Below are 11,339 nucleotides of genomic sequence, written 5' to 3'. Positions count from 1 at the left end.
GACTGAGGGGCAGCTCGGGACTGAGGGGCAGCTCGGGACTGAGAGGCAGCTCGGGCAGGTAGTAGGCTCTGGCAGATCCTGGCTGGCTGGTGGTTCTGGCAGATCCTGGCTGACTGGCGGTTCCGGAAGATCCTGGCTGACTGGCGGCTCTGGCTGCTCCATGCAGACTGGCAGCTCTGGCTGCTCCATGCGGAGGACTGGTGTGTGGAGGTGGCACAGGATGGACCGGACCGTGAAGGCGTACTGGAGAGCTTGAGAGCAGGGCTGGCACAGGACGTGCAAGGCTAGGGAGGTGCACAGGAGGCCTAGTGCGTGAGGCTGGCACAATCTTCACCAGCCGACTAACACGCACCTCAGGACGAGTATGGAGCGCTGACCCAGGTGCCATCAAATCCCCGACACGCTCAGTCGGGCGAATTCCGTACCTAAAGCACCAACACAGCAACTCCCTCATAACTCTCTCCTCCAATTTCCCCATTAACTCATTCACAGTCTCTGTTTCGCTCACCTCCAACACCGGCTCTGGTTCTGGTCTCCTCCTTGGCTCCTCACGATAAACAGGGGGAGTTGGCTCAGGTCTGAACCCTGACTCTGCCTGACCAAAATAATAAAGAAAACACAAAATATTAAGACCAGGGCGTGACAATAACACATATGTAGTATGTGTAGTAACCAAAAAAGTGTTAAACAAAGAAAAATATATTTTAGATTTTAGATTCCTCAAAGTAGCCACCCTTGATGCCTTGATGACAGCTTTGCACACTGTGGGCATTCTCTCAACCATCTTCATGAGGAATGCTTTTCCAACTGTCTTGAAGAAGTTTCCACATAGGCTGAGCACTTGTTGGCTGCTTTTCCTTCACTCTGCGGTTCAACCTATCCCAAACTATCTAAGTTGGTTTGAGGTCCCACCTGGACAAAGCAACACCTATTTGAGAATGCTATTCATTGACTACAGCTCAGCGTTAACACCATAGGGCCCTCAAAGTTCATCACTAAGCTAAGGACCCCGGGACTAAACACCCCCCTTTGCAACTGGATCCTGGACTTCCTGACGGGCCACCCCCAGGTGGTAGGGGTAGGTAACAACACATTCTCAATGCTGATCCTCAACACTGGGGCCCCTCAAGGGTAGGTGCTCAGTCCCCTCCTGTACTCCCTGTTCACTCATGACTGCACGGCCAGGCATGACTCCAAACCCATCATTAAGTTTGCTGATGACACAACAGTGGTAGGCCTGATCACCGACACCGACGAGACAGCCTATAGGAAGGAGGTCAGAGACCTGGCCGTGTTGTGCCAGGAAAACAACCTCTCCCTCAACGTGATCAAGACAAAGGAGATGATTGTGGACTACAGGAAAAGGAGGACCGAGCACGCCCCCATTCACATTAACGGGGCTGTAGTGGAGCAGGTTGAGAGCTTCAAGGTCCTTGGTGTCCACATCACCAACAAACTAACATGGTCCAAGCACACCAAGACAGTCGTGAAGAGGGCACGACAAAACCTATTCCTTCTCAGGAGACTGAAAATATTTGGCATGGGTCCTCAGATCCTCAAAAGGATCTACAGCTGCACCATTGAGAGCATCCTGACTGTTTGCATCACTGCCTGATATGGCAACTGCTCGGCCTCTGACCGCAAGGCACTACAGAGGGTAGTGCGTACGGCCCAGTACATCACCATGGCCAGGCTTCCTGCCATCCAGGACCTCTATACTAGGCAGTATCAGAGGAAGGCCCTAAAAATTGTCAAAGGCTCCAGCCACCCTAGTCATAGACTGTTCTCTATGGTACCGGAGAGCCAAGTCTAGGTCCAAGAGGCTTCTAAACAGCTTCTACCCCTAAGCCATGAGACTCCTGAACATCTAATCAAATGGCTACCCAGACTATTTGCATCCCTCCCTCTTTTACACTGCTGCTACTCTCTGTTATTATCTATGCATAGTCACTTTAATACCTCTACCTACCTGTACATATTACCTCAATTACCTCAACTAACCGGTGTCCCCGCACATTGACTCTGTACTGGTATATAGCCTTGCTATTGTTATTTTACTGCTGCTCTTTAATTATTTGTTACTTCTATATCTTATTATTATTTTATTTTTATTTCTTTACTGCATTGTTGGTTAGGGCCTGTAAGTAAGCATTTCACTGTAAGGTCTACACCTGTCTTAATCGGCGCATGTGACAAATTCAATTTGATTTTGATTGAGCAATTTGATTGAGCAAAACACCGCCACACCTCTTCCTCCATGCTTCATGGTGGGAACCACACATGCAGAGATCATCCGTTCACCTACTCTACGTCTCACAAAGACACCAAAAATCTTAATGGATAGATTTCCACCAGTCTAATGTCCATTGCTCGTGTTTCTTGGACCAAGTAAGTCTCTTCTTATTATTGGTGTCCTTTAGTAATGGTTTCTTTGTAGAAATTCAACCATGAAAGCCTGATTCACACAGTGTCCTCTGAACAGTTGAAGTTGAGATGGGTCTGTTGAACTCTGTGAAGCATTTATTTTGGCTGAAATTTCTGAGGCTGGTATCTCTAATGAACTTATCCTCAGCAGCAGAGGTAACTCTGGGTCTTCCTTTCCTGTGGCGGTTCTCATGAGAGCCAGTTTCATCATAGCGCTTGAATGTTTTTGCAACTGCACTTGAAGAAACCTTCAAAGTTCTTGAGATTTTCCGGATTGACTGACCTTCATGTCTTAAAGTAATGATGGACTGTTGTTTCTCTTTGCTTATTTGAGCTGTTCTTTACATAGTATGGACTTGGTATACCACCCCTACCTTGTCACAACACAACTGATTGGCTCAAACACATTAAGAAGGAAAGAAAATCCACAAATGTACTTTTAACAAGGCACACCTGTTAATTGAAATGCATTCCAGGCGACTACATCATGAAGCTGGTTGAGAGAATGCCAAGAGTGTGCAAAGGCATTAAGGGTGGTTACTTTGAAGAATCTCAAATATAAAATATTTTTTGATTTGTTTTAAACTTTTTTGATTACTACATGATTCCATATGTGTTATTCCATATTTTTGATGTCTTCACTATTATTCTACAATGTAGAAAATTGTCAAAATAAAGAAAAACTCTTGAGTGCGTAGGTGTGTCCAAACTTTTGACTGGTACTGTATATTTTTTTAATTTAGGAGAAGGAAAGCCTTAAGATAAATACTCCACTTGTTTAAATAGAAAAATGTAGATATTTCTTGAGTAAAGCAGTAATATGTTGGATGAGTGTGTTGTGGGCAACTCGACCCACCCATTCCCTCTACTAGGGGGTAACTGCCCCCTGGGGGCTAGTTACCCCTTTATGGTTATGAATGTGTTTCTACCTGTCATTTAGACAATGACTAGCCTGGTAAGTGCTAGTTTATGCTAGCAACTTCACTATCAGTAAATGCTAGCCAGGTATCTAGTTAGCATAAGCTGCTAGGAGTTACCCCAGCACTTTAAAAAAATGCCCATTTTCTAAAAACTAAATTGAATGAAATAACAAAAAAAGTGTAAACTGTAGCCATTTATTTCCCTTTATAGTTTATTCGCCTAAGCATGATCTTCATCCACAAACCATTTTATTTCACAAACTTTGCTTTTTTGTGTCAGCAATTAGACATTGTTTTTTAGAGAATTAAACATTGTTCTTAGGGAGGGCTAGTTACCCCCTAGTACCCTATAGCATCGTGATGGAATTGAAATTCACATAGTGTACGTTATCCCTTCGAATACACCCTCCCATTCAAATAATTGTTAAATAATTAAACAAGAAATGTACTTGAAAGTCATGAGCATGCCCAAAGCTATAACTGCTGCTTTCATCTTGAGCAGTCTTGCCATGTCATGCCACGGTACATTAAACCGAAAAATAGCTTATTAAATCAAGTGTGTGGAATACAGTTCTACTAAATGAGCTACAATAAGTACAACCGTAACAAATATTGTTCCCCGCGCCACGGTTGCTGCGGGTGCCTACCCAGCATTGACGCGAAAGTCGGGGAGCCGAGCACAGTGTATTGACCAGCATGTTCAAGAAGCAGCCAGTGTTTCAGCGGGGGAAAAGGATAATGGGAGAAAGATGAGAAGGAAAACAATAGCAAAGCGCATTTTCGACCTCGAATATGAAGAAGAGGAGGAGGAAGACCCTAAATATGAAGACTTTGGCATCACGACATCGCACAGCCAGCCTCCATGTGTACGTAAACGTTTAACGGTTATTTGTAGTCTGGTCTTTATACAGTAGCTGCCCATTCCGTGAGGAGCGAGTATTTGTCGCTCACGATTTATGTCGCTAATTACCCTACCCGGACTGTCTATTACAGCACAGACTGCAGAAGAGAAGAAAGCACACACACCCGGTGAAAGAGAACGTAGAAGAGAACCCACCATGCAACACCGCTCTCCAGAAGTTGAAAACGAGGGTTTGGATCGACTATTATCATATAATATTTTTGGGACAAAGTTTGCTCTATTATCTGTCGGGGTTGGCACGCGTCTGCTCATTATGATGGCATCATATGCGCATCTTGACCGACCGACATAAATCCTATTTGTACGTTAGTAATATAGCACCTCACTTCCTCGCTTGAGGGTTTAGAACTTGGAAGCCACAAGGCTGTAGTAGTAGTGACACAGAGAGCATTCACCTCTCAGCGGTGTTTTGTCATAATGGCGCTAATATGAGAAAGAGGCATGGTGGGGGCAGCCATTGATCTCAATGATGGAGCGCGGAGGAGAGGGGGAGAGGAGAGCACAAACCTTTGGCAAGGGGAGGTGGTGAAAAGAACGCCAAGCCAAGACAGCAACAAGTAACATGTTGCTGCTACTCCTAAATAAAAGAAGGATTCTGAATCATAGCTTTACAATGAAACTCTATTTATTTAAGAATAAGAATTTATGAAGAATAATATTTTTATCATCATCACAGGGATTTTCTGATGTTTCAATCTAGCTATGATTTTGACCATAGCGGACCATAGCTGACAATACATAATTTAACAAATCAAATGAAAAAACACTGACTGACCCACAATTCCATATAAGTGAGACAACTTGTATGATTCATTTCTTATCTCCAAGCAGGTACCAGTGTCGGACAACCCCAGTGTCAAACGCATCGAGGATGGCGACCTCATGGCAGAGGTACACTGGATGACGGCAGTGTGCGAGTGTGTGAGTGCGTGTGTGTGAGTGATTGCTTGTGGTTTAGACTTTCTCTGTATGACTTTTTGACTTCTTAATTTCTCTCAAGGGTCTCGGAGGCCTACAGTCACGCTCGAAGGCTGACCTGGTTGCCATGGTGCTGAGCATGCAGCGAGAGATGGACAACCTGAGGGAGCAAATCAGATGCCTCACAGGTGAGGGCCAGCAGGAGAAGTAGGAGGAAGTTGCCCCTAGACACTGATTTGAGTTCATTTTTATATTTTCCCTGCTAATGATTAAGGTCAGGAGTCAGGGAGGAAATGCTGTTCCTAGATCTGTGCCTAAGAACAACCCAGGATGCTTTAATCTCTTGGATTTTTGTGGGATTCATACTAATGACTATGGTATGCTAGCGTGTGGAAAGTTGGCACGTAACCTGGAGACCCTGATCGAGAGGACGGAGGTGTGGTCGAGCAGCACGGACCGGAGAACTACATCTCCCAGCATGCCTGAGATCCTGGTGAGGAGTGGTGCCATGACAACGTCGGCCCTGCTGGCCTCTCCAGGGGTGCTGAATGGGTGCTGGGCGGCCAAACTAGAGCCCCCCCACCCCCACCAGAATGGATACCCTCCGGGGTCTCATGAGGGGGGTTCCCAGATCAACGGACCACCCCTCTATCAGGAGGTGATGAACCCTTTAAACGTCTTTGACGTCAAAAATATATAGCATACATTTTCAGGAGAGGTTAAAAACTGTACTAGAAGTCCTTTTTGATGTCATGCAATATGCAAAATGATATCTAGTCTTTGAAGTTGACTGAATAGGCCTTTGGTCTTTGTCTTATAGCAGAATGCTAATATACAGCCGGGTCCATAATGTTTGGCATCCTTGATAAAGATGAGCCAAATAGACTGTATAAAATAAATAATACAAATACTGAGCTATATTGTATGCAAAATAATTGGGACATGTCCAGAGACTGAGATGGCCATTGCGAAATGTTGATCTTGTAGTCAATTAACCATTTCTTTGTGAATTTCGATTAGTGCTTGGGGTTATTGTCTTGCTGGAAGATCCACTTAAGACCAAGTGTCAGCCTCCTGGCAGAGGCAACCACGTTTTTTTGGCTAAAATGTCATGGTACTGGGTAAAGTTCATGATGCCGTTGACCATAACAAGGGCCCCAGGAACAGTGGAAGCAAAAATCATTTTGACCCCTATGTCTTTCTCTATGCAATTGTATTAGTATAAAATAATATAATTGGCAAAAATGTTTAGCTTAAAATATAGCTGAGTATTTGTCTTTTAAAAATTATTTTTTACACAGTCTTTTTTTCTCATCATTATCAAGGGTGCAACAATTACGGACTCCACTGTATCTCTAAAATGGGATGGGCCACTACAATTTTAAAGGTGCAACCTAATGTCTTATACCATTCAGTTCATCACTGCGGAGCTGCTTGACCGCTGTAACACGGGGACCACTGCCCAGAAGCTGACCAATGACCTGCTCCGGGGCCTCTATGAGAGGGACTGCCTGGCCTCTCACTCCATCTCCGGCATCGTCAACAACAAGAGGGGCCAACCCAAGCCTGCCCTGCCTGCAGACGAGATCCAGGCAATACTGAGTAAGGTCTCGTCTGTACTGCAGCCTGAGACAGCTAAACACATCCACTCATAACAGCAAAACACATCCACCTCATAACAGCTAAACACATCCCCGCATAACAGCTAAACACATTCCCTCATAACAGCTAGTCACACCCCCTCATAACAGCTAGTCACACCCCCTCATAACAGCTAAACACATCCCCTCATAACAGCTAAACACATCCCCTCATAACAGCTAAACACATCCCCTCATAACAGCTAAACACATCCCCTCATAACAGCTAAACACATCCCCTCATAACAGCTAAACACATCCCCTCATAACAGCTTAGTGACACCCCCTCATAACAGCAAGTCACATCCCCTCATAACTGCTAAACACATCCCCTCATAACTGCTAAACACATCCCCTCATAACTGCTAAACACATCCCCTCATAACTGCTAAACACATCCCCTCATAACTGCTAAACACATCCCCTCATAACAGCTAAACACATCCCCTCATAACTGCTAAACACATCCCCTCATAACAGCTAGTCACACCCCCTCATAACAGCTAGTCACATCCCCTCATAACAGCTAAACACATCCCCTCATAACAGCTAAACACATCCCCTCATAACAGCTAAACACATCCACTCATTACAGCTAAACACATCCACTCATTACAGCTAAACACATCCCCTCATAACAGCTAGTCATTTCTCCTCATAACAGCTAAACACATCCACTCATTACAGCTAAACACATCCCCTCATAACAGCTAAACACATCCACTCATTACAGCTAAACACATCCACTCATTACAGCTAAACACATCCCCTCATAACAGCTAGTCATTTCTCCTCATAACAGCTAAACACATCCACTCATTACAGCAAAACACATCCCCTCATAACAGCTAGTCATTTCTCCTCATAACAGCTAAACACACCCCTCATAACAGCTAAACACATCCCCTCATAACAGCTAAACACATCCCCTCATAACAGCTAGTCATTTCTCCTCATAACAGCTAAACACACCCCTCATAACAGCTAAACACATCCCCTCATAACAGCTAAACACATCCCCTCATAACAGCTAAACACATCCTCTCATAACATCTAAACACATCCCCTCACAACAGCTAGTCACGTCCCCTCATAACAGCTAGTCACATCACCTTATAACAGCTAGTCACATCCCCTCATAACAGCTAGTCACATCCCCTCATAACAGCTAAACACATCATCTCATAACATCTAAACACATCCCCTCATAACAGCTAGTCACATCCCCTCATTACAGCTAAACACATCATCTCATAACATCTAAACACATCCCCTCATAACAGATAGTCACATCCCCTCATAACAGCTAGTTACATCCCCTCATAACAGCTAGCCACATCCCCTCATAACAGCTAAACACATCCCCTCATAACAGGTAAACACATCCCCTCATAACAGCTAAACACATCCCCTCATAACAGCTAAACACATCCCCTCATAACAGCTAGTCACATCCCCTCATAACAGCTAGTCACATCCCCTCATAACATCTAAACACATCCCCCATAACAGCTAGTCACATCCCCTCATAACAGCTAGTCACATCCCCTCATAACAGCTGGTCACATCCCCTCATAACAGCTGGTCACATCCCCTCATAACAGCTAGTCACATCCCCTCATAACAGCTAATCCCATCCCCTCATAACAGCTAGTCACATCCCATCATAACAGCTAGTCACATCCCCTCATAACAGCTAGTCACATCCCCTCATAACAGCTAGTCACATCCCCTCATAACAGCTAGTCACATCCCCTCATAACAGCTAGTCACACCCCCTTACGGCAGTTGAACATGTCACACTTCCCGCACTTACCTCATGCTACAATGGAAATACTTTTCACATGAACTTCATACCTTCCTATCAAAGTTAGTTGAATGCAGGGACTGTAAGTCGATCTGGACAAGGTTGTCTGCTTATTGACTACGGTAACAGTGTTGTTATTTCCGTTTGACTTCTAATCTGCCATTGTCTGGGACCCGAACTGCCGTTTATAGACCACGGTATTCTAGGTACAGGCTTAGAGATGTATAGAGATCTCACCTTTGTGTCTGTGCTATTTTGGCATCTGACAACATGGGCAGCGCCATTGAGGCTATCACCATTTGAAAGATTTTGATGAGTTTGGTGTTTGAAGAAAAGCGTAACACTAATATTGGTGATTTACCCACACCTGCAGTGCTGGTCGCCCCCAACTCATAGCAATCCCCACGCAGTTGACTACTTTAAAATGGTGGAACCCCTTAATGGCAATGTCCTTGCAAAAACGGGTTATTTCCAATTAATGATAACTTTACATCTCTATAGGTTTCTGATCTTTGACCTATCACCCACAGGAGCTGTGCAGCACTACTTCCCAGGGAAGACGGACTCGGAGATCAAGGGCTACATCCGCCAGAAGCTGCAGAACGAAGCCAAGCGGCTCCGCAAGAAGCCTCATCTGGCCGTGAAGGTGGAGCCAGAGGCCGGGTCAGAGGGGGCGGAGAGTACTTTCTACATCTAAGGGGAGTGAAGTGCTCCGCCCCTGTCCAGGTTAAAGTGCAATTATGGGAGGGAGACTCACATAGTAACTGCTGTGAGAGGGAACCAAAATGGAGCAGCCTTATCAACACCAGTCTAGTCTATCTGTTTGTCTGTCCATTCCCAGCCATGTCTCTGGTCCGGGAGAGAAATAGGCTAGTGAGGGAGGAGTCTATTTGTCTGACAACGTGATCATTCCAGGGCAAGTGTTATTGACTCCAGTCTGATCGAGACTAGTTACTGCTCAGGTGAAGTTAGATGATAACTGTAGCTTATTCTTCCTCTGCCCTCTGGCATCGTTCTCAAGCCTCAGCTAGCCAGCCAGCAGTAGTAGGCCTAGTAGATGGCAAGTGATTTGTATCCAAGTTTCGTACTCTTGTTTCTCTGAAGGAGGTGGCAGTCAGTCGGTGCTCTGTAGGGAAGTCGACAACATAGCCGTCAGTGAAGCTGCGCTGCACTCTGTGTCACTTCAGTTTGATTTACAGTGTTGTCATTGACCTCGTGAAATGAACCTAGCCTTAGTATTGAATTAATTACAATGTTGCTGAATAAAAAATGATTTTGTTTTTCCCCAAAGCATCATTGTGCTTTTTTTTACACTTAAAAAAACAAACATTATTCTGTCAGAACTTGACGAAACTAGAACTGATACTTACACGTCATGTTATCATAGCAGTTATACCCTCAAGACATTTTAGAAATATCTTCGTTTTTATATCTATGGTATCTTATAAAACATAACATTGAAATGATTTTAAAATGAAGAGATCTAACCTACCCTTTTCTAATGATTACTCTTTATGTTGTATGGTGCATCAAAATGAACGCCTAATTATTACCTAACAACTATGCCAATGCAACTGGAGACCGATTACATGAGCAGATATTGGCCATAAGATTCAGCTGTCTTTCAAAAGGACCTGTGTTCTTCCTGAAGCCCCAGGATGAACAAGAGTTTTCCCCAGGTCCTCAGAGGAACCCAGCCTGGTCCTCACTCACCAGCTGTGCTCCTCACAAAAGACCCACAACGGAGAGTCTCCCACCAGGAACAAAGGATGGCGTGGGAACCACATATGCTCCATAATCAATACAACCCTGTCCTATCTCTCTTATCCCACACCCACACACACTCAAGACAGACGCATGTACGCCACAAATCTGCTCCATCATCATCTGTGCTGCATGAAGCTAATCCATTTTAGGTGTCAATATCACTGCAGATAAGTGTGTGACAATGGTTTGTGTAGGACCAGGGTTTTATTTAGACCTGGGTTGGACAAGGGAGTGTGTCTTTTTAGACAATCAGTTATCTCGGCCATCAAATCAAATTATATTTGTTACATGCACCGAATACAACGGGTGTAGACTTTACCGGGAAATGCTTACTAGAATTTGTATTAGCAAAACATGAATTGGTAATACAATAAAATAACAATAGCGGGGCTATATACAAGGAGCATGGTACTGACTCAATGTGCAGGGGGTAGGAGGTGGTTGAGGTAATTAAGGTAATATGACATGTAGGTAGGGGTAAAAGTGACTAGGCAATCAGGATAGATAAGCAGAGTAGCAGCAGCGTTTATGAAAAGTATGAAAGTGTGTGTGTGTGTGTGTGGCGTCAATATGTATTTGTGTACGTGTTTTGTGTCTGTGAGTGTATGTAGTGTGTGTGTTTGGAGTGTCAGCGTAGTATGTGTGAGTGTGTGTGTGTAAAGTCCAGCGAGTGTGCATAGAGCCAGTGCAATAATCAAGTCTGTTTCCTGTCATCTAACCCCTTTCTGTGGATGTTATGTGTATCTGCGTTGTTTTGCCACTGTGTCTCTGTCCTGCAGTATCCATGACCGAAATGTGATCCTGTCATTTTCTCAGCAACTCATAAAAGATGTTGCTTTATATCTTGAACATATTTATTATGCCAGTGGTGGGAAAAGTACTCAAGTACTTACCTTTTATATTAAGGTAAAGATACCTTCATATAAAATGACTCAAGTAAA

At 44.3% G+C, this 11,339-nt stretch overlaps 1 protein-coding gene across 2 annotated transcripts; it reads left to right on the top strand.

The window, feature by feature from the left end:
- Window positions 1–3,845: 3,845 nt before the first annotated feature.
- LOC118937719 lies at window positions 3,846–9,917 on the top strand. Of its 2 annotated transcripts, none has more exons than XM_036938122.1 (7): window positions 3,846–4,210; window positions 4,338–4,436; window positions 5,095–5,157; window positions 5,267–5,372; window positions 5,571–5,842; window positions 6,600–6,786; window positions 9,162–9,917. In XM_036938122.1, the coding sequence occupies exons 1-7, from the start codon at window positions 4,094–4,096 to the stop codon at window positions 9,326–9,328; spliced, it is 1,011 nt and encodes a 336-aa protein (XP_036794017.1). In that variant the 5' UTR covers window positions 3,846–4,093; the 3' UTR covers window positions 9,329–9,917. The 2 variants fall into 2 exon arrangements, with proteins under 2 accessions (XP_036794017.1, XP_036794018.1); XM_036938123.1 differs by having other exon boundaries at window positions 3,850–4,210; window positions 5,098–5,157.
- Window positions 9,918–11,339: the final 1,422 nt, after the last annotated feature.

Source organism: Oncorhynchus mykiss, chromosome 12, assembly GCF_013265735.2.
Source record: "Oncorhynchus mykiss isolate Arlee chromosome 12, USDA_OmykA_1.1, whole genome shotgun sequence".
NCBI classification, from domain to species: domain Eukaryota; kingdom Metazoa; phylum Chordata; class Actinopteri; order Salmoniformes; family Salmonidae; genus Oncorhynchus; species Oncorhynchus mykiss.
This window is presented reverse-complemented; position numbering and strand designations above follow the sequence as displayed.

What these genes read in the sequence shown, in the direction of transcription:
- LOC118937719 (XM_036938122.1), top strand. Translation starts at nt 4,094, where the DNA reads ATGAGAAGGAAAACAATAGCAAAGCGCATTTTCGACCTCGAATATGAA. An exon ending in ATGGCGACCTCATGGCAGAG is followed by an intron (nt 5,158 to 5,266) that starts GTACACTGGATG and finishes ATTTCTCTCAAG; the next exon opens with GGTCTCGGAGGCCTACAGTC. An exon ending in GACCACCCCTCTATCAGGAG is followed by an intron (nt 5,843 to 6,599) that starts GTGATGAACCCT and finishes TATACCATTCAG; the next exon opens with TTCATCACTGCGGAGCTGCT.